The sequence below is a fragment of the Carcharodon carcharias genome, chromosome 2 (genome assembly GCF_017639515.1).
Source record: "Carcharodon carcharias isolate sCarCar2 chromosome 2, sCarCar2.pri, whole genome shotgun sequence".
Lineage (NCBI taxonomy): Eukaryota > Metazoa > Chordata > Chondrichthyes > Lamniformes > Lamnidae > Carcharodon > Carcharodon carcharias.
Genome location: NC_054468.1, coordinates 197,732,696 through 197,757,140, shown reverse-complemented (window position 1 = coordinate 197,757,140; position 24,445 = coordinate 197,732,696). Strand labels below are relative to the sequence as shown.

The 24,445-nt window shown below is 41.4% G+C and overlaps 1 protein-coding gene across 6 annotated transcripts in view; it reads right to left on the bottom strand.

Moving 5' to 3' along the window:
• mta3 (metastasis associated 1 family, member 3) overlaps positions 1-24,445 on the bottom strand; it is a 269,132-nt gene that overhangs the window by 204,762 nt on the left and 39,925 nt on the right. For all 6 annotated transcript variants that reach the window (XM_041175785.1, XM_041175791.1, XM_041175799.1 and 3 more), the window contains one exon: positions 7,656-7,782. In XM_041175785.1, coding sequence (XP_041031719.1) covers positions 7,656-7,782 — 127 coding nt within the window. The remainder of the gene's footprint in view (positions 1-7,655; positions 7,783-24,445) is intronic.

Sequence of the window (24,445 nt, the reverse complement as noted above, 5' to 3'; positions counted from 1 at the left end):
CATCTTTTGTTTCTTTCTTTTCTTGCCCCATCATCATTCCCTTTGGTCCTGTAATACCAACTCTTCTGACATTCAATCTCTCCTGTCTGCCACCCTATCACATCTTCTTTTGTCTTTGTCTCATCTACCCCTTGCACAAAACTCATCACATCTCTAACTTTTCCGAGTTTTGATGAAAACCATCGACCTGAAATATTAACTGTTTCTCCCTCCACAGATGCTGCCTGATCTGCTGAGTGTTTCCAGCATTTTGTTTATTATTTCAGATTTCCAGCATCTGCAGCATTCTGATTTCCAATTAAGAAAGATGTACAAATCATTTAGCATGTTTTGACTTTAGTGAAGTATCGCCATAACTCATAAGAAGAAAGAATTGTTTGCATATTCACGCAACATCAGATGATATTCAATATTGCCATCACATGACTTTAAAGAGCAGACTTGAACAGGCTTTCTTTTAAGTTCAAAACAAAAGAAAGGATAAGCATTTATTTTAAGAACACCTGAAACATAAACATAGCAAACACCCACTCCCCAAGAAGCAGGCAGACACACGTACGCACATATGCACGCACACTGGAGATTTCTGGAGGTGTAACATGCAATCAAGTTGCTAGCAGAGAAACAAGTTATTTGTTCCACCAGTCCTTAGGAAGAAGGCTGAAAGATGTTGCAGGACTGAAGGATTCTCTCTTTGTTCCTTGACGACAAATGAAGGTTGGAAGTTTCTGGCTGTTTCAGGTGAAATTGAGGCCAAGCTTCTGTAGTGAAGAAATATAATCATGCAGATAAAACAAATTATCCCCTTTTTGCTGCTTGAGGTAACTGTCGTTTAGAGGCAGGGTTCTTTTCTTCTTTGCTAGGTGTGATCTCTATGTGCTGCAGATCCCAGTCTACCTTGCTGGGTTCCCTTGCAGGTTAATAAGGTAGCTACCACCTCTCTAGCTAGCTTTGGTCATGTGATGGCAATATTGACATATCCCGTTGTCCACACAATGGGTTGGAGCTGATGTGATTGATATCCCATCACCTTTCCAGGTATGATTAGCTCACTGAAAGACTTTATTTGACATCCCATCTTCATGGGGCCAACAGGTCTGGTAGCCATTGTCCTTTAAATCACTTCCATTGAAATGGCGAGTGGGGGTCAATTTTCATCTGGGAAACCCTTTTACATTTTTAAATAACTTTCCAGGCATATTGTCTCTGTCCGTCCAGAAACCACAAGAAGTCATCTGACTTTCCAGAATCCATTTTGTGAGGGTACAGTGTCCATTATTCCATGTTGCTTTCTTTTTGAAGGTATAGTGTCCACTGCCCAATTACCTTTAAAGTCACAGCACTCAAAACACTCCTTCTCAAAAAACATCGTGTTGCGGTCAATCAAGAGGTGAGAAAAGGGGGAAATTATCCCACAACCATCCTTGTCTGTAACAGCAGTTACTTTTGCCTCACCTCTGGAATTGAGCAACTTGTGCTTATTTAGCAACTATAATGTAACAAAATGCCCCATGTGCTTCACTGAAAAACTAAGAAACAAAATATAACACCAAGCCATAAGAGGAGATTATCAGGACAGATGACCAAAAGCCTGGTCAAAGAGGTAGGTTTTAAGAAGTGTCTTAAAAAAGGAAAGCGAGGTAGAAAGGCAAGCTTAGCCGGGAATTCCAGAGCTTAGGGCCTAGGCGGCTGAAGGCATGGCAATCAATGGCGGAACCATCAAAATTGGGAGTGCACAAGAGACCAAAATTAGAGGAGCACAGACATCTATGAGTTGTAAGGCTGACGATTACAGAGGAAGGGTGGGCTGAGGCCATGAAGGAACTTGAAACAAGGATGAGAATTTTAAAATTGAAGCAGGAGTGAGAGTAGTTCAGCAAGCTCAGGAGTGATAGGCAAACAGGGCGTGATGTTAGCAATGGCACAGGCAACAAAGTTTTGGATCATCTCAAGTTTATCAAGGGTAGAATGTGGGAGGCCAACCAGAAGTCCGTTAGAATAGTCTGAAGTTAACAATGGCACGGTTGACTGTTTCAGCAGCAGAACAGCCGAGGCAGGCGGAGACAGACTATGCTATGGAGGTGGAAATTTGCAGCCTTTGTCACAGCACGGATATGTGGCTGAAAGCTCATCTCAGAGCCAAATAGGACACTGAGGTTGGAAGCAGTTTGGTTCAGCCTCAGATAATTGCAAAGGAGAGGGATGGGATTGGTGGCAAGGGAGCAGAGTCTATGGCCGGTACCAAAGACAATGACTTTGTGATCTTTAATGGGAAGAAATTTCTGTTCATCCAGTACTGGAAGTCAGGTAAGCAATCTGACAGTTTAGAAAGTGGAAGGGTTGGCTGAGTGTTGTCAGTGTACATGTGTAAACTGATGTGTTTTTTTCAAATGATCTCGCCGAGGGGCAGAACGTAGATGAGAAATAAGAAGGATCCAGGATAGATCCTAGGGGGAACCTGAAGTAACTGTGCAGAAATGGGGAGAGAAGCCACTGATGGAAGAGTCTATGGTTATGATTAGATAGATAAGAATGGAACCCGACAAGTGCAGTCCCACCAAGGCAGAAGGTGGTGGAGAAGCATTAGAGGAGAATCTTGTGGTCAACCGTGTCAGTGGCTGCAGACAGGTCTGGAAGGGATAGCTTACCTTTAACACAAGATGTGGCTTGTGACTTTGATAAGAGCCATTTCAATACTGTGGCAGGCCAGGAACTGACTTGGGGGGTGCACATGAATATGGGAGAAGGCAACATGCTCCAGGACTTTGGAGATGAAAGGGAGGTTGGAGATGGGAAAGCAGTTTGCAAGGATAGTGGGGTCATGGATTGGCTTCTTGAAGAGAGGGACGATTATGACAGACTTGAGGGAGACCAGAACAGAATCTGAGGAGAGAGAGCCGTTAACAATGTCAGCTAACATGGGAGGCAGAAATTGAGGTTGGGGAGTTCATAGTTTTGTGGAAATAGGATCAAAAGGGCAGAGTTGTTCTCATGGACATGCAGAGCTCAGTGAGAGTATGAGGGGAGAAAGGAGGGAACTAGAGGTGAAAACAAGTTCCAGGCAAGGGTTGGGGGTTAGATTTAAGAGGAAGTTTGGGCCACTAGGATAGTAGAAGGGAGGAAATTGGCAGAGACTGTTGATCAAATGTTGTTAATCTTGATGATAAAGAAATACGAACAGGCATACATACCAACAAACAAATTAGGAGGAGTAAGCCATTCAGTCCTTTGAGCCTGCTCTGCTATTTGATAAGATCATGGCTGATCTGATTGTGGCCTCAACTCCACTTTCCTGTCTACACCCTATATCTTTTGACCCCCTTGTCGATCAAGAATCTATCTAACTCAGCATTAAATATATTCAATGACCCTGGCTCCAATGCGCTCTGGAGATGAGAATTTCCCATGCCAATGGCCCTCTGAGAGAAAAGGATTTCTCTTCATTGCCATCTTAAATAGGAGACCCCTTATTTTTAAACTGTGTCCCCTAGTTCTAGACTCTCCCACAAAGAGAAGTATCCTCTCAACATCACCCCGTCAATTTCCCCCAGGATCTTATTTGTTTCAATAGCCTTTGAAGCCTACTGCTGTTGAAGTTGAGGTCTAAGACAAAAGCTTCAGTCTTCCCAATATTGATTTGGAGAACATTTCTGCTCATACAGTACTGGATGTTGGACACTCAGTCTGATAATTTAGACAGTGAAGGAGTCAAGAGATGTCGAGGTGGGATGGAGCTGGGAGTTGTCAGCATGTATGGGAAAACTGACAGTGTCTTTTTCGATGATATGCTAAGGAGTGACATATGCAAAAGAAATAGATTGGGGCCAAGGTTGGAATCATGGGAGACACCAGAGGTAATGGTGCAGGATCGGGAAGAAAAGCCATTGCAGATTATTTTCTGCTTAATTTTAGATAAATAAGAAAGGAACCAGGCAAATGTATTTACATCCAGCTGAATGATGGTGGAGGAGCTGGGGAACAAGCATTGCAAACAGGTTGAGAAGGAGGGATAGTTTACCTCTGTCACAACCACATAGTACGTAATTTGACTCTGATAGGAGTAATTTCAGTATTGTGACAGGGGAGGGATTCAAACACATGATGGTGAGAATGTTGGACTCACTGCCATGTGGAGTGATTAAAGCAGATAGCACCAATGCATTTAAGGGAAGGCTTAATGCACATATGAAGAAAGAAGAAATAGAAGTATCAAAGGTCAGGACAGGAAGAGAAAATTAGATGGGAGATGGTTTGTGTAGAACATAAACACCAGTATGGATCAAGTGATCTGGTTTCTCTGCTCTGAATTTTAATTGCATATAATGCTACCCTAATTACTAAAAGCCCAATGGAATGTTGCACACATATCTAGCCAGCAAAGTTAAATTCATCTGTAACTAAACTATCACACAAAGTGATGCTTATTTCCTTAAAGTATAAAGCACTGTCAGGTCCTGCTCATGTCTGCCAAAACTGAGCCTGAAATGCAGAGATAAACATCAGTTTCTCTTCTTTACTGGAAATTATCAGCCTATCCCCATTTCCTCTATCGTTTTCGCTTTCACCTCCAATAAATGTGAGGACCTCGTGGATTTCTTTGTCATTAAGATTGAGACCATCTGATCAGCTCTTCTGTCGCTTCCCTTCCTTCCATTAGCCCACTTGGCCAAATTTCGTCTAAAGCTTGCCCCATGTCATAGCTCTGAAATTGCATCTTTTTCTAGTTTCTCTTCAATTTTTTCTCATGTTCATTTTGTCCATGAGGCCCACCATCTGCCCCTGCAATCCTATTCTCAATGAACTGCTGACCACCCAACTTCCCTTCCTAGCTCTCACGTTAGCTGATACTGTTGACAGTTCTCTCCTCAGGTACAGTCCCTCTCTCCTTCAAAGCTGCTGTCATCATCCCTTTCCTCAAAAGACCCTTGACTTTTCCATTCTTGCAAATAGCCATCCCATTTCCAACCTCTCACTTCTCTACAAAGTCTTTGAACATGCTGTCAGCTCTCAAATTGTGTCCATCTTTCCTGGAACTCCATGTCTGAATTTCCCCTAATCAGGTTTCTGCTTCTCTTACCAAAGTTATAAATGCTCTGCTGACTGGCAAAGGTAAACTGCCTCGCCTCATTCTTCTTGACATGCCTTGACATATAGTTGGCCACGCTATCCTCCTCCACAATGCCTGTCAAATGCTGTCCAGCTGGGTGGGACTCCAGTTGCTTGGTTTCATTTTTATCTTATTCAGTCCTGGCCACAAAATCACCAACGATGGCTTCTGCACATTAACTCTGGTGTCTCATAAGGATCTTCCCTTGATCCGCTACTATTTCTCAGCTTTATGCTGTCCCTTGATGACATCAAAAGTAAATACTGTCAATTTCCACACGCACACGGATGATACACATCTCTACTTCACCACCACCTTTCTTAACCCCACCACTTCCTTTAAATTGTCATACTGCTTATCTGACATCCAATACTGAATGAGCAGAAATTGCATCCAAATATATGCTGGAAGACTGAAGGCATTGTCTTTGTGCTCCACCACAAATCCTGTTCCCTAGCCACCAACTCCATTCCTCTCTCTGGCAAATGTCTGAGGCTAAACTAGAATGGTCACAACCTTGGTTTTATTTGATCCAGAGGTGAGCTTTAGAACACATATCCATGCAATTATTAAGTCTCCCTATTTCTGCCTCTGTGATATCTTATGATTGAGTCTTGCGTCAGCTCATCTTCTGCTGAAGCCACCATTGATTCCTTCGTTACCTCTAGGTTTGATTATTCCCAAGCATACCATGTTCTATCTGCTGTAAACTTGAGATCATCAAAGACTCTGCTGCCTGTGTCCTCGCTAGCAGCAAGTCCTGTTCACCCATCACTATTGTGCTCACTGACTAAGCTGGTTCCAGGTTAAACAATGCTTTATTTTTAAAATCTCATCCTTGTTTTTAAGTCCTTCCGTGGTTTTCCCTCTCCCTATCTCTGTAACCTTCTCCATCTCAGGCCCCTCCAAGATATCTGCACTTCTACACTTCTGGCCTCTTGCTTATCCTTGATTTTCAGCACTCAGCTGTTCTTTCAGCTGTCAAGACCCTAAACCTCTGGAACACCCTCACTAAATCTCATCTCTTTTTCTATTCGAAGATGCTACTTAAAACCTTCCTCTTTGACCAAGTAGCTCAGTGTCAAATTTAATTTGAAAACATTCCAGTGAAACGCCTTGCGACATTTTAATATGTTAAAGATTCTATATAAATACAAGTTGTTGCCTATGAATTTACTGAAAATGTTTTTAATGAATAAAACACATAATATAAAATCAATTAAAAATTTTAGAAGATAGTACAATTTAAACTTAGAAACTTCTCGCAAATAACTATTTAATAACTTAATTGTCCTTAGGTACTCAAATACCATTAGTGTTGATTTAATCACAGCAATTTCCTGTTCACCAATGACTGTGCACTAGCTGCTGGTTCAGAGCTGCACATACAATGTAGCATTGACTTCCAATGCAAGCGGCAACTTTGGACTTACGATCAGCACAAAGAAAACCGAACTAATGTACCAAGCTTGCTCAAGGAAAGCCAGATCGCGAGCCCAAGATTTCAGTCCGTGACCAGAAACTGTCAGCAGTGGATAAGTTCACATATCTCAGCAGCACACTCTCCCAAGCTGTCCATGTTGATGGCAAGACACATGTACAAATTAGCAAAGCAAATGTAGCTTTCTGCAAACTTCGAACATCATTCTAGGAATGAAGAGGAGTAAGTCTGCCCACCAAATTGAAAGTCTATAGACCAAAAGTCCTGCCCACTTTGCTCTACACATGTAAGACTTGGACTACCAACGTCATGCCAAGAAGCTCAACCACTTTCACATAACCCTGCTTCAAAAGCTTCTGAAGATCAGATGGCAGAACAAAATAACAGACACTGAGATGCTCACTTGAGCTGGCAAGCCATGCATCCACACCATACTGAGGCAGCCACAACTGAGTTCCGCTGGTCATGTAGCCAGGATCCTCATTTACCAAAGCAAATGTTCTATGGAGAGCTTGAGTCTGGAACATGCTCTCATGGTGGCCAAAGGAAGTGCAACAAGGAACTCCTAAGGAATTTTGATATCAACTTTAGGTCCTGGGAGAAGCTCACCCAGGATCACAGGGTGCATTCAAATAAAAATGGCATAGCCTCCTTTGAAGGCAAGTGCATATCAGAGACAGAGGGAAAACGCAAGGAGAGGAAATAATGAGCCAGCAGCTTGTCCAAAATGCAATCACCTGCAGTATCCTGTCCTATAGGTTCTGGGTGCAGATCAGCCGTAGCAGTCACCCATGTACCCACCAGACCCTCCCCAACACCCACATGATGAACATGGTCATCTTTGCCTTTAAAGATGAACATAAGAGAACTATTAGTGGTGACTCAATATAATCAGTTGAAAACGGCAAATTTCACTGGACCAATAAAGTAACTGAACATGCAATTGCTTTTTTTATATATAAGAGGAGCTGAACGATTTGGCAAAGTATCTCAGAATATTGACATTTCGTTCCAAAAGAGTCAGATGACTTTTCTAATCTCTACAGTATAATTCTCATGGTAGGATTCGGCACAAATTAATTTTTTTATTGGAGTGCAATTTCATACCTTATGTGTGTGGCCGGAAGGGACTCATATTGGCGAGACAGAAATATCTCCCGGTGTTTAAGCTGATGTCTTTGTTTCTCTGTCAAATCTAAAATACTTGGTGTTTCCAGTTCTTCCTCCATTTCCTCTGCACAGAACAAAACACAAAACATATTAACTTCCTTGGGGAGACTTACAACTATTAAAGTTTGTTTCATGGGGAAAATTATATTTTCCATCAGTAGGTCACAATAGGCCACACCAATTTACAGTAAAAGCTGGCAAACTGCCTACTGTATTTTACCTAGCTGGGCAGAGATATATCCACAATGATCCAAAGAAAATAAATAAACTGAATATGATCCAGTATAACATGGAGCACCTGGAGACAATTATAATGAGGGCAGATAGCTCATGAAATTGATCCTCGTGATTACTGGGAGCACAAAAAAAACTTTGGGGTGAGCGAAATGTAGTGGAATTACCAGCACACTTGCCTTAATCTAATGCACTCTCCAGCAACATTTAACACAATAAATGATAGTTAATTCTGATTTTCAATGAGGATATTTTATACAATTTTATGCAATTAACAAAAGGTTCTGTTATAAAATGATTAGAGCGGCCAGCTGGCCATAGCGGGTATAAATTAGAACCTAGGGTCTTTAGTATACCTTCTGAAATAAACCGCTAAAAGAGTTCCTTAGCTGTGTTTTCACTGTACAAATTTTGTAGTTTTTCTACAATATAATCTCCAGCTCTCTATCACAAATTCAAAACTGTCAAATTATCGGCACAGGAAATCTCTACTGCAAACCTATGAGAGCCAAATGAAACTTAATAATCATTTATTGTCTTTTAGATCAGCTTTTAGTGCCATGCAAAACTACCCCTTTCTTCACATGGCTTCCAATACTCATGGGTCTATTATTTATCCCTCCATGTGTCAGCTAAGGCCCAGTGGGTTTGGCAAAGGAACAGGGGACAGCGGTTAAAAATCAAGGCTTTATCTTTGAGTTTCGTGAAACTATATGGGGAACATCTGAGATTGGAAATTATTATGTGGCATGTGTGATTCAGCTCACTGATGGATTCCTCGGGCTCTTTAGCAGTGAGGGAGAAGTAAAGGCAAAAGCATAGGCCTGACAACACTAGGGGAAAGGGGTCCTAGGCTTGACAGAACTGGTTTATATGATTTGTGAAAGAAAGTGTCTGTGTGGGTGTGTCTGCCTATGTGAGTGCCTTGTCAACCTTTCCTGCTGTCTTGTCACAACTCTCACCAATTAGAATTACAATTTCTAACCATCAGTCCAACACAGGTGACAAAAATCAGAGCCTGTTTGCCTTAGAGGTTTTCAAATTTTAAATCCAAAAAACGACAAACAACTGAAAATAAAAACTCAAAATTATGGAATATGAGGAAACATGCTGGGGCAATTTCAAGTTATCTACCCATTGAAAAACTGACGGCTCAGGTGCAAGCTTAAAAGCAAAAAACTGTTGGAAATCCAAAACAAAAACAAAAATACCTGGAGAAACTCAGCAGGTCTGACAGCATTGGCGGAGAGGAACACAGTTAACATTTCGAGTCCGTACGACTCTTCAACAGCATCAGGGAAGGGTTGGCAATATAGTTCTAAGTCAGGATGGTGCGTGGCTTGGAACGCAACTCACAGGTGATGGTGTTCCACGCATCTGCTGCCTTTGCCCCTCTAGGTCATTGTTCTTGCAAGGCCCGCGAGCCAGTGGCGGCTCTCATCCTCATTAAGTGCGGCTCCCGGACTCTCCCTTTCCCGTAATCTCATTCAGCATCACAAGATTTATTTTTGTTATTTCCATGTGACCTGCCTGACGCCACTTTGGAGCAGCCTCTCACTGCTTCCCAACCTCCAGGTTTTGGCTACTCGCTGACCTATGAGTTGCAGCCTACGTGCCTCCCTGACCTCCGAGTTGCAGCGGGATCTCGAATGGGAACACAAGTCCAGGAGTGGGAAACGGCGAGAGGGTGAGTCAGGGAGTGGGAATTTCTGTGAGAAGGTGGGTCAGAGAGGGGGAAGAGGCCGTAACACCAAGTTTGAGGGAGGAGGAGGGGGAAAGACCACAATGCTGAGGGTTGGGGAAGAGGATGATCTGCAGCAACCAGAAGGATCAGGGAGGAGATGGTTTGGAAACAGGACTGATGGCAGGCAGGAGGTAACTTAAGTAGAAAGTTGTATTTTTCTTTCAAAATGAAATAAGCTTAAAAATATAGAAGAAGTTATTTCACTTACCAATCTAGGAATTTAGTAATGTAGAATATTGCAACCTAGGTGGTATACCGTTTTAATATTTGTTTGTTTTCTGATAAGGAAGTGCCTATAGACTCTAACACTGATTCCTATGGGAACCAATGATTCACTTAAAGTTGTTTCATTTTAAGTCGTGATTTTCAGGAATGCAACGACAACTTTAAATAAAAATATGTATAATGTATGATTTTGTTTTAGTTACATGTGCCGCCCTGTAACATTACATCATGAAGGAGTAGCAAGCACAGATAATTTAGTTAAGTAGTTAATGTGACTCTCACATTGTGGGTTTTTTGCTAAAGTGGCCCTTCCTGAAAAATAGTGACAATCGCTGTTCTAGGTGGTAGAGGTTGCAGGTTTGGAAGGTGCATCTTGCAGATGGTACACACTGCCGCCAGTGTGTGTCGATGGTGAAGGGAGTGAATATTGAAGGTGGTGGATGGGGTGCCAATCAAGTGAGCTACTTCGTCCTGGATAATGTCAAGCTTGTTGAGTGTTGTCAGAGCTGCACGCATCCAGGCAAGTGGAGAGTATTCCACCAAGCTTGTGACTTGGGTGTTGTAGATAGTGGACAGGCTTTGGGGAGTTAGGAGGTGAGTTACTCTCTGCCGAATTCCCAGCCTCTGACCTGCTCTTGTCGCCACAATATTTATATGGCTGGTCCAGTTCAGTTTCTGATCGATGGTAACCCCCAGGATGTTGTTAGTGGGGGGATTCAGCGATGGTAATGGCATTGAATGTCAAGAGGAGATGGTTAAATTCTCTCTTGTTGGAGATGCTCATTGCCTGGCACTTGTGTGGCGCAAATGTTACTTGCTTGCCCAAGCTTAAATGGTGTCCAGGTCTTGCTACATATGGGCATACACTGCTTCAATATCTGGGGATTCACAAATGGTGCTGAATATTGTGCAATCATCAGCACAATTCATCAGCAATGAAGATGGTCATTTACTTTTTCTCATTCTCAGTTTCTTTCCCTCTAATTTGTTTTTCTCAAATTTCATTTTAATTTTGATCAAACCATGGTCATTTTGGCTTCTTTCCATATACCTAAATATTGGCTAGACCAGATCTTTATTTCCATCCACCCCTCACTATTCCAAGAATATTCAGTTTTATATCAGTGTTAGCAACAAAAACAAATTTGCACATGTACCTTTGTTTTTAAGGAGGAATAATTAACAAATGACTTGAAAAAAGGTTGACTTTTAACAAAACCTAATATTGCCTTTATCAAAGCAACCTCTGTGTGCAGTATTAAGCTAAAGCTAAATGTCCTTTGTATTTTAACACAAGGAATGGTCATGTTTCTTCTGTTTTCTGTATTGAGGAAAATTGGCTTGACCACTCCACCTAGAAATATTCTAGTCAGCTTAAGGAGGTCCATTCCATATCTTTTGCATTTACATTCTTCAGAAAAAAATTATATTGCAAAGAAAGAATAGTTAGAAGAGAATGAGCTCACAGCTCACTGAATGGAAAAGGCACTAAATTCTACTGGGAGGCTTACTCAGGACACAAGCAATGCAGTTTGCAAATTCATATCTAACAAGAAAGTTTCATAATATTGCATGATTGATGATGCAGTGGTCAAATTATTCATACATTGCTAAACTGTCAAGCACAACACACTGCCAGCCAACTTGGAGATGCACATCACTTCTTTCCTTTTTAAAAAAAAAAATCCCCTGTAGAAGGAATCATGTTCTTCCTCATGCACAAGTTTCAAGGGACATTCCACATTTTGTCACCCAAGCAGTCAGTCTTGAAAGGCAAAGGTGACATAGCCTCTCTCTGCAGTTGTTGTCTTATTGGTGTTATTTTGCAGACTGCCCCAGATCTCTTCCAAGTTCTGGGATAAACAGATTTCAGTATCAGAGAACCAGTTTCAGTCACATGGTTAATGGCCACGGATATTCAATGGAAGGTAAATGGTAGCCTTTCACACATCTTGTGGATAACTGGTCTTGTCAGCTTTCCTTTCTTGCATCTCAAACCTGGAGACAGAGTCTAGAAGCCCATTAGCTTTGTGTTTTGGGGTAAGCTTTGGCAATGGCAGGCATAAATTCCACAAAGGTGTGCTAATTAGGCAGGGGTGAGACTCCCACCCATTATGATTTAATTCACATTCTTTCCAGAAGCTTGACAGCCTGTGTTGAAGTTGCAAAGGTCACCTGATCCCCTTGGGAGCCACCTTAACAGCTCATCAGTGTCTTTTTTTAATAAATAAGGGCAGTTCCAGAAGCTTCCATTCTAGCACAGTCCATGTTTAAAGTTAATGACAAGCCTTCTGTTGGGCATATAGCCTAGTGCGCTATTCTACTTATGATAATTAAAAAACAGTTGGCTAACTTATTGGTGTAATCTACAACAACTTACATTTCTAAAGCACCTTCCACATTAACAAATGTCTCAAGGTGCTTTGCAGAGGCATAATCAAACAAAAATGAACATCATGAGAAAGGAGAAATTCAGAAGGTAGACTGTAAAGATTGGGTCAAACCCATGTATTTTAAGGAGGGTTTAAAAGCAGAGGTGTTGATGAAAATTCTAGAGGGTAGGGCTTAGATAGCAGATGGCACAGCCACCAATGGTGCTGCAGGGAGAGAGAGAGGGTGACAAGAGGCCAAAGTCAGAATTCTGGAGAGTTGCAAATGTTCAGGAGCTACAGAAATGGTGAGAGGCAAGGCCATGAAGTAAACATAAGGAGAACTTTAAATTGGAAGCACTGGTGCAATTGGAACTGCAAGTCTCTGAAGGCCAAAGTGATTGGTGAGTAGATCTTAGGATAGGATACAGGCAATAATTATGGAGGGTGGAGGATGAAAGACCAATCAAAAGAGCTTTACAATTGCTGAGCCCAGAAGTGACAAAGGCAAGAAATGGGTTGCATCAAAGGCAAAGGTGGACAAAGTTATATGGCAATGGTAGCCAGACTGTGACACAGCACATATGGAGTTGGAAGCTCAAGTCAAGATTGAATAGTTCACCAGGGTTGCAAACAATCTGCTTTAACCCCTTAAATCTCTCCCTCCATATAAGTTTCCCCACCCATATTCATGGTCACCCTTTGGCCTTGCCATCTCACGTGGTCTTGTTGCTCCCACCAAGGCAATAACAGAGAAGAGCAGCTCTGATCATTTCCTTGCATCGTTCTCCATGCACATCCACCTTGCCCCTCCTAACTCTATTCTGTGTCCTCTCCTGGAAAAACTCTTCAAATTCACCTAGAACTGCACCTTTTAAACTTCCAACTGTCTAGCCTTTGATCCTCAATTTACATTTCTGCAGCTACAAATCTGTTCAACCCTTACCTCCACCTTTGACCACTAGACCTCATTAAAACCATTAACCTCTCTCTCACCCTGACGTTTCCCCCAGTGCAAGCCTTATCTCTGCTCCCTTAAGTCCAAGGAATGCAGACTTGAACAGATACAGGAGCCAACTACTTTAGCCCTTCATCACCGAATCTGGCTGAACCACATGAAGCACTATCAGGTGCTGCTCTTCTCTGCCAAAAATGGCTTATTATTCCAGAATCATCCTGGAATCCAAAGATAAACTCTGACTTATTTTCTCTCTCTTAAACCCCTCTCTCCAAAGATGGTAACCATCCGTTCAGCAGCTTCTGCCATTTCCCCCCTTCCTCTGCCCAATCCATTCATATTTCATCTAAGGTTCTCCGCCACCCCCCACCCCACCACTGTGTTCCAGAAGCTTGCCTCGTTCTCCAGTTTCTCTCCAAGCTCATCTTGTCCCTAATGCTATTCCCACTAAACTGACCACCCAACTTTCCATCCTGGCTTCCATGTTAGCTGATATTGTTTACGCTTCTCTCTTCTCAGGTACAATTACCCTCCTCTTCAAACAAAACAACTCTTGATCCTCCGGCCTTGCAAACAACTGCCCCATCTCCAACCTCACTTTCCTTGGCAAGGTTCTTTAACATGCTGATACCTCCCAAATCTGTGTCCATCTTTCCCAGAACTCCACACTTGAATCCCTCGAATCGGGTCTCCGCCCTTGTCACAGTGCCGAAATAACTCTCGAAGTCATGAAAGGAATCCTATGTGACTGTGGTAAACTACACATCCTCATGCTTCTCAACCTGTCGGCAGCCTTTGAAAAGGTTGACCATGCCCTCCCCCTCCAAAATACCTCCATTGTCATTTGGCTGGGTAGGATTGCAATCACTTTGTTCTATTCTTATTCATCCAGTCGTGGCCAGAGAATCATCTACAATGGTTTCTCTTCTCACTTCTGCACCATGACCTCTGGTGTCCTTACTTGGTCTAGCCTACACATGACTCCAGGCCCACAGCAATACAGTTGACTCTTAATGTACCCTTAACTTGACTCTGAAATGTACCCACACCACATAGACTGCAGCGGTTCAAGAAGGCAGCTCACTACCACCTTCTCAAGGGCAACTATGGATGGGCAATAAATGCTGGCCCTGCCGGCAATGTCCATATCCTGTGAATGAATTTTAAAAAAGCATCCATCCTTAATCTCCTCCTATTTCCCAAAATATGCTACCCTTGGTGACATCATCTAAACACACCGTGCAATTTCCACATGTATATTGATAACACTCAGCTTTACCCCGCCACCACCTCTCTTGATCCCATCCACTGTCTCTAAATTGTCAAACTACTTATTAGATATTCAGTACTGGATAAGCAGAAATTTCTTCCAACTAAGCTTGGGAAGGTCAAAGTAATTGCCTTTTCCCTAACCACTGACTTCCTGGCTACTGTCTGAGGTTGAACCAGAATTATTCCCCACTTTGGTTTTGTATTTGACCCAGAGATAAATTTCCAACCACAGATCTGCGCCATCACCAAGACTGCCTACTTCCACCTCCATCACACTGCCTGACTTATCCCCCCAACTCAACTCATCTACTGCTGAAAACTCAAATGTCTCTTTATTACCTCTAGGCTTGACTAATCCAATGCACTCCTGGCTAACTTCCCCATTTTCAACTCTCCATAAACTCATGCTCATCCAAACCTCTGCTGCATATATCCTACCTCACGTTAAGTCACACTAAGTTCCATTCATCCGTCATTCCCGTGCTCACCGACCTACATTGAACCCCAGTAAGCAACGCTTCAATTTTAAAATTCTCAGCCTTGTTTTCACATTTCTCCATAGCCTATCCCTTCCCCATCTTGAACTCCAGCCCTACAACCCTCTGGGATATCTGCGCTCCTCCTAGCCTCGAATTTCCCTGATTTTACATAGGATTACATAGGATACATGATATAGAAACAAGCCATTCGGCACAACCAGTTCTTGCTGGTGCTTATGCTCCACTCAAGCCTCCTCCCATTTTTTTTCATCTAAATCTATTATAAGCATTGATTCTATCCTCCCTCATATGCTTATCTCGTTTCCCCTTAAATGAATCTATAATTCCTACTTTAACCACTTCCTGTGGTAGCGAGTTTCACATACTTATCACTCTTTCGGTGAAGAAGTTTCTTCTGAATTCCCTATTGGATTTCTTGGTGACTGTCTTATTTGTTGGCCTCTGATTATGCTCTTTTCCACAAGAGGAAACCTTCTCTTTGTATCCACTTTAACAAAGCTTCTTGAGAGAGGAGACCCAGCTTGTCAATCCTTTCCTAATACGTATACCCACGTGTTTCTGTATCATCCTCATAAATCTTCTCTGCACCCTCTCTAAGGCCTCTATATCCTTTTTATGATATGGTGGCCAGAACTGCATGGAGTACTCCATGCAGGGTAATCTAACCAAAATTCAATACAGATTTAGCATAATTTCCCTACTTTTCCATCACTCTAGTATGGGCAGTTATGCTTTCAGCTGCCAAGGCCCTAAGCTCTGGAATAGCCACCTTAAGCCTTTTTGCCTTTCTGTCCCCTTTAAGATGTTTCTGGAAATGTACTTGTTTTTTGGCCCTAATATCTAAGGAAACTAAAACTGAAATGGAGGTTGAAACCTTATAAAAGAACACAGGGCCATCAGAGTTCAGATGATGATCCCAGTGGTGCAGTACAGGCAAGCTAAAGAAGACGGAGGCAAGATCCAGAAGTTGAGAATAGACAAACACAGCTGCTGCAGGTGTTTGTTACTGGAATATAATATTGGTGTATCTACGCCATCTAGACCATCAGAAGCGAGTTGAGGAGGTTCTGCAGACATGCTAATTTTGGTGAAGACCATGCCCATGGGACTCGGGTTGGTTATGCGCTGGGTATCAGGCTAAGTCCTAGAAAAGAAGCTTAAATTCTTTGTGAGGAACACAAGAGTTTGGAAGGGCTAGGGGCTGAGATTAATGGTATATAGACTGTGAAATGCAGAGCCATTTTGTGAGATCTGCCTTAGCTGTATCTGCTTTTAACGTATAATTTATAGTTTATAATTGACTGTAATCAGCCTGTTAATTCATGTTTAATTTACATGCATTCTGGGTTTTAGAGTATAGGTGGTTACCAAAGTATTTAGTATTTGAGTGTTTAGTGTTTGCTTTGTTTGATTCTTTTATAGTTAAAATTCTTTTGTTTTAAACCATGGAATCTTGTGGCTTCATTCATTTAGTATATCACTGGGATTTTGGGTTTCTTCTTTAAAAAAAGTTACCAGTCTCAACTGAGATCATAACTCTCAACAATACATAATTAACGTCTCTACCCCAGTATCATTCTGGTGAATCTGCATTACATCCCCTCGAAAAATAGTAGATCCTCCTGAGGGGCAGTAGCCAGAAAGTACTGTAAACAGGGTCCATTCAGAACTTTATGGCCTTAGTCTTCTGGTCAGCGTGCAGATGCGGGCCCCGCTAGCCGAAGCATAAAATGACACGCAGTGACATCGGGCGTGTGTCCTGACGTCACCAAATGTCATTCCGATTTTCAGTTCAGCGGGCACACACCGGAGTCGGCTGCACGCCCGCCAAACTGTCATAGACCTATGTCAAAGACAATGTCTCATGAGGGGACATACCTGAATAATTTTTTTATTTATCAAAGTTTTATGACTTTCCCTAATCTCCCTGAGGCAGCTCCATGAAAGAGCGCAGGCCCCTCCTCCCCCCCACCTACACAGGGAGCACTGAGTGCTTCACGCTGGGCGGGCCTTAATTGGCACCCGCCCGCTCCCACACAGCCCGCCCGGGAGAAGATTCTCCCCTATAAAGTTGTGACATAACCCACACCGTCTTTGGATTCCAGCACCCCGAGATAAAGGCCAGTGTTCCACTAGCATTTTAAAATATTTTTTGTATTTGTCCACCAGTTTTTAATTATTGCTGTACTTGGTCAACTAAATCTCTACTCCTCCACAATTCCTAGCTTCTCACCATTTAGAAAATATTCTGATCAATCTATCAAAATGGATGACCTTACACTTCCCCTCATTCAACTCGCGTTGCCACATCTTTGTCTACTTACATAATCCGTTGAATCCCATTGCAACTTCCTGCTTCCATCTAGACCACTTAGTGTGCCACCTAACTTGGTGTTGCCAGCAAACCTGGATAGATGGCCACCTATTCTTTCATCCAAGTCATTTCTAAAACAAGTATAAAACTGAGGCCTCAGTACAGATCCCTGGGAGGCACCACCAGTCACATTCTGCAATTTGAATACACGAGCTATTATCACGACTCTCTATCCTAAGCAATTCAATAGGTTTCCACTAATTCCGGGTACTCTCATTTTTGTTAAGTCTCTTTTGTCGAAGTCCACATAAACAACACCCACAGACGCTCCGTTATCTACGTTAGTCAGCTCCTCAAAACATTCAACTAGGTTTGTTGGTGAAAACTTTACAATGGCTAGGATTCACGGGGATGCTGTATGGTGAAAATACAATTGCATAGGAAGACTCAAAAATTGGGCTGTTTTTGTTGGACATAAGGAGATTGATAGAGGTGTTTTAAATTGTGAAGGGATGGGGCAGCAATTTCCAGTGATTGAGGGGTCTAGAAAGAGCAGACATATATACAGGATTGAATGCAAGACATTTAGGGCAGACAGCAGATTTTCTTTTCCTCTGGAGGAGCAAAAGGTTGTGGATTGCATTAGTGAAATTACTGACTGCAGCAGAGGTCATGTTAGCAGTTAAGTATAGGTTACTTAGGTGGCTGAAGGAAAAGTGAATAAAGGGATATGGGAACAGGGATTATGGTCACTGCTTATGTTGAAGATAATCATCAACACAGGCTGGTTGGGTCAAACACTGTGCTTTACAATTTCAATCTAGTTCTAAGTGACTTGCAGTTTCCCATCTAAACAGAAAGGTTTCTACTGAAAAGCACTGGGACTAGAAAAATTCAAGAGTGACAATAAGTGCAGGGAACAATCGCTAAACTACTGCCTTCAATTATTTTTCACAGAATTCCAAAATGCAAACAAAATCAAGGAAACAGGCTGACAAAGATTTAATTTTAAATTGTAAAAAGATGACAAATTCAAATCCTGCGAAGTATTAGTAATTAACTAAATTCCCATTTTCAGCTGTAATGTTTTATCTTTCTCTGTTCCTACTAGAAACAGACCACATGGACATCTTGCTTTAACCACTGACGCCACTGGGTTATCTTCGTCTGTACAAGATCAACCAAAATTAAATATAGCACTGGTAAATGATGATCAGTGTTGTCTAAATCCCAATCATGGTTCGTTGTATGAACAGAATTTGAAAGTCAGATGCCATATTGGTTAACAAAGAAAAATAACAAGAAGTTAAGGCACTACATAAACCACCCCAGATTAAATACAGCCTTAAGTCATCATGTGACCTGACCTGCAATGCTACACAACTTCCAGGTACTGAGGTAGAATGTGCTTCCTGTGTCCTTTCCCCTCCCCTTTCATCGCCATGCAGCTTGATTTTCTAGGCAGCCATCTTGGCATTAAAACAACAGCATGGGAGTACTTAACCCATTCAGGACCAGCTGATTGCATTAATGAAACATTCAATCAATCTCCACTAAAACCAAATAGGACATAATTAAAGATATTACATGTTCATTTTAGTGATTAATACCACATTCAAGTTATTTTGGATATTTTATTTCACAAACAAAAGCACTGCTGCTACTGTTACAACCCATCCTCAGGTGAGGTTCTCCAAAGTTGTTGATCCAGATGAGACCCCTCAAATTTGTCACCATCTGGCTGGGGCGCCCTCAAATTGTTATGCTCCGAGTGAGAAGGGATGAACTAGCTCCCTGACTTTATTCAGCAGCCTCCCCCCAACTTCTAAAACAAAAACAGAATTAACTGGAAAAACTCAGCAGGTCTGACAGCATCGGCGGAGAAGAAAAGAGTTGACGTTTCGAGTTTGAAGGGTCATGAGGACTCAAAACGTCAACTCTTTTCTTCTCCGCCGATGCTGTCAGAGCTGCTGAGTTTTTCCAGGTAATTCTGTTTTTGTTTTGGATTTCCAGCATCTGCAGTTTTTTGTTTTTATCCCCCCAACTTCTGTTGGTCGCAATAAGATTTAATCTAAATAAGGTCCCTTTTGCAGATACCTTTTTCTCAGGCCTAATCATTCTGGTTTTGAAGGAGCCAATTTGATCAGACTTTCTTGAGTAAAAGGTCAGGGTAAATTTATTAACTATTAAAGGCAAGAACAGGTAAAACATACGCATATACGGTCATACAGGTTATATGGAAAAGGTATATGGAACAGTCCTTGACTCGAGGGGAGTAGATAATTGAGCTTTGTGATTTAAGATTCTGGTAGAATTAACTCCGGTAGACGAATAGTCGGATTCGAAGTTCCAGTAGAGTTGACTCCATTAGACGAATAGTCAGATCTGAGGTTCCAAGAGTACTGATTTCGGGAGAGAGGGAGAGAGATCAGGGTACCTGCAAAATGGCGATTTGCAGGGTTCTGGGTGTGACTGTTACTTCTGATTGTTACATCCAGCACTTGCTCTGTCTCAGAACACCCACCAACAGACTTATACCACGGCAGCTTTTCAGCTCACTTTTAACCTCTTCTTTGTATATTCCAAGCAGGAAGCAAATTCACAAATCTGTCTGGGCATTGCCCACAGGATTTCTTGCAGAGATGATACTTATCTCCCATTATGTCCCATTGTCTTTACCAGAGGGAGCAATTAGTTTCTGGATATCTTTAGAAGTGCCTTGTTTAGCAACAGGGTGGGGTTCCATTACCTCTTGGGGAGTCACCCTGCAGCATTCCAGCCAGTGGCTTTTGTGCATTTTTAAAAACTCAGGTCTTGTTCTTAAAGTCGAATATTTCCAGACGCAATTCAGTGATTTTCCTTCATTATCATGATATACATTATGGAGCAGTTCTGATAATAATACTGCTTGAATTCTACTTTGTTCTCACATCAATACTTTAAGCACCAAGATAGACCAAGTGAAAATACAGTTCACATAAAAAGTATGTCACATAATTCAGCACATTATATAATCGTGCGATATACTTATCTGTCTAGTGCAAATTCATGCATGTGTGCAAAATACAGTATGCAAACACATGAAAAACTTCTGTAAATGTTATTTTCTAATGTGGCCGCAAAAAAGAAAATCAAACAGTCAATTTTATGTATTGGGGGGGGGAGGTCTATAACAAAAGTTACACTTTAACTAGATGTTGATATCAACAAGGAATTAGATAATCTATTGATGCATTATATTTCCTATAGTTTTCCTAGGCTCTTCTGTACCATTACTTCCTGTGATGAAAGCAGAAAAGCTTCAAGAGCATTAAGTAACCAAACAACTTAAGACACGTAATTTATGCTAACCAAATTTAGTTCGGGTTAATGCCCTCCCACGATTAAAACCATTTTTATCCAACTTTTATTAAAGTTAATTAAGGCTACCATACATAATTCATACAGGACTAGCTAATCAATCATCTCCATGCTCACTATCAGATTCATACGCATAATGAGTTTTGGTGGAATTCCTAGTGAGCAAAGATCCACAGTACATTGGCAAAAATCAGTATTAAGATGCACTATCCCACCGTGTATCCAAATGGGGAACAATCGATGATTTGTAATGGCTTGGGCTTTCTCCTAACACTTTTAAACTTGTATTCAGGGTATATAAAGACTCTTATGAACTGAACCCTACACCCTATAACTGCCATGAATGGGTTAGCATTTGAGAAGCCTCTCAACTATGGTGTGGTGCACTGGAGATCATATGGGATACATATCCAGTTCTCATGACTAATACATGTACTTACAAGTAAGATAGTATAAGATTAAGATAACATATAATACGATAAACACATTGTGAGATGTTAAAATTGCAGCACTTATACATATGTAAACTGATTTAAAACAAATAAAATCCGAAACTCTTGTAATTCCTTTCAGTGGCAAAAGATTGCGCCTTTGATGGACAGTACACAGGTGATCACACATGGAGCTAGTTAGGCTAAGTAAGGAACTGGGTACCACTAGGCTGTCCTTCAATGATATGGATGTCTTTGTTGATCATTTTCATGCTAAAGTTGACCCATTTGATGTCATCTCAATTTTTTGTTGATCCAAGATAGCAATCATTTTTAACACTTAAGATATGAACTCCAGTCTCTGGACAGCTGACATTCTCTTTACTTTTGACTCCTGCCAGTAACTGACACAACAATTTTAATAAGCATGAGTCGTCATCATAAAATACCCACAGTCCTTCAAGAGATGATTGTTTGATTAGTTTTAGATCAAAGGTGACTGGGGTTTTAGTCCAGACAACCAATTAACATTCTCTTGCTACATATACAGTGAGATTTCCACAGCAAAAGAGCTGGCTAAAGCCATTTTATATATATAAAAAATAAGTATTTATGCTGTATAATTAAAATTGTATAAAATATAATGCTGAAATTTCCCAATCTTTTAGGCAACACTTTTAACAAAAGTTAAAAATATATTTCATCCCCATCTTAGTAAGCAACAAAATACTAAACAATGTGTTATTCATTCCACTGCCATCGACCACAAAATAAGTAATAGGATCTATTTTTACGCACCGATTTCCATGCTTCATTACAACATTAAACTTTAGCATAGAAAAATGGCCAAACACATTATGTGGCAGTACCAAATCATGAAGGCCAAGAAGGTCCCAGTTTGCTTTCTGCTCAGGATTGAGTATTTTTTGTTTCAACCAGGCCAGGTGTGATGATATTACAACTGATTGCTTTTAAGGATAACAAATAAAAATCACAGAATTTTATATTACAGGAGGTCATGCAGCCCATCGCACTTAAGCCAGCTCTCTAAAGAGCTATCCACCAAGTCTCATTTGTCTCCTTTCTGCAAAACTTTTTAAAAATTGATCAGTTTCAAATATTTATCCATTGGGATATGGATTATGTTTCCATCACTGTTGCTGGTAGGGGACCCCATAGCCTAACAACACTGTGTAAAAATAATTCTCTTACCCTCTCCCACCATTATTTTATTGATCTGAGCACTGGATAAATTTCAGCTGATCAGATTCAACATGGCTTTGTGAAAGGTAAATTAGGTCTTACTAATTGAGTTCAAATTTTTGAGGCGGTCATTAATGTGGCAGATGAGGGCAGAGGCATTTGGTAAGATTCAGCACAACAGATTAACAAAAAAAAGTATGGAATTGGAGGCTACCTATGTCATGGATTGAAACTTGGTTAAGAGAGGAGACTATATGGGATAATGGATACATACTCAGTTTGGCAGGATGTGACAATGCTATACTGGAGCTTCAGCCCTTCACGATCATTTATCCGTGACTTGGATGAAGGAATAAAGAGTTAAATATTGAAGTATGCAAATGACATGAAGTTAGGAGGCAAGTAAGTCATGCAGATGGAAACAGGGAGTGACAAAGGGACTTCGATAAAAGATGAAGAAAAAAGTGCAAATGGAATTCAATCTGGGTAAATGTGAGGTCATCAACTTTGGATCTAAGAATTGTGAAGGAATAAAGAGTTTTGGGTGTCATGTGCACAAATCACAAAAACCTAGTGCACAGGTACAAAAATGGTAAAGGTTAATGGAACGCAAGGGATCTAGAATACAAAGGGAGGAAGTTATGTTTCTGTTGTATAGAACTTAGGCCAGGCCCTATCTGGAGTGCTGCATTCAGTTGTCTGCAACACATGTAAGGAACATACTGGCCTTGAGGAATGCAGTGCAGATTCACCAGAATGATGATGTCATGGCTAAAATGGCTAGATGGCTAGTGGACCCACGAGTATGGGAGATTAACGGTAATCTAATCCAGATATTTAAAATGATAGAAACTCTGATCAAGAAATCCTACTGCTATCAATGTTGAATCCAGAATAAGGATGCATAATCTTAAAATTAGAGTCGAGCCACTGAAAAAACGAAATCAGGAAGTATTTATTCACACAAAGGGTGGCAGAAGTCTGGAACATTCTCCCCCAAAACGTTATGGGTGCTGTGTCAATTGAAACTTAGTACTAAAATAGACTTTTGTTAGGTAAGGGTATCAAGTCTGTTATGAGATCAAGACTTAGCTTATTGTCAGGGGGCTGGGAATCACAACTCCCAGCATGCCTCAGGAGTTTTGAGCATGCGCAGGCCAGGAGTGGGCAGCGCATGCGCAAGCCAGCATTTTTGTAGTTCTTTGGGCCGAGTTCTTCAGACCCAGTGCACCTGCATAAGAGGAAAACAGGATCATGTGACAGGTGCAGGGTCCCATAATTGAGAAGAGCACCAGACAGGGGAAAGGGAAAGATCCCAAAATTTAGAAGAAAGAGGAATTGAGAAAAAGGCTCCAAGCAGAGAAAAAGGCTGCAATTGGTAGACTTTAAATAACGGGGGCTTAAGAGAAGCCCTAAAGATCAAAGAAGGCAACAGAAGGCTGATACTTCTGTGCTGTGGCCTTTGGGGCGAAGGTACCCCTTTGGAGCAGTAATATTTTGCTTGGCATAGCCAGAGAGCTGAAGCTGTGCTTGTGAGTTAGTTCTGGAGTTCAGACTCGGGAATCCAGGGGAACAGAGTCTCAGGAGACGACACTGAAACCCTGCGAGGTGGGCCATCATTAAGGCCAACCGAGTTGGAGCAACTTTTGGAGAGAATTCTAAGATGAGATCTTCGAAGGTGAAGACTGAAATCCCTCGTAAGGGAGGCAAAAGTTTCAACAAGATTAGTTGACTCACAATAAATGGCTTGCTGAGAAATACATGGAACAGCCTTGATCGCACCAGCCATTTATTCTGCAGTGTGGTGTGTTTGAACACAGTTTGCCTGCTAATTCACATGTACCTCATACTAACCCTGAATGTTAAAAGTATAAGATAGATATTGTCAATTGTTTAACTTTCTGACCTCATATAGAAAGTTTATTTTTGTTTGTTCAAAACCTGTGCAATCTTGTGGTCTTATTCTCTTAGTAAGTGTCTTGAATCTCAAATTTTGCCCAATTTAAGCAAAAAGTTATTGGTCCCTAACCGATCATATCAAACATTTGGGGGTCTGGTCCAGGACCATAATAAGTCAGTGATATGGAGGGATATTAAAAGTTGGTGTTTAGGGTTGA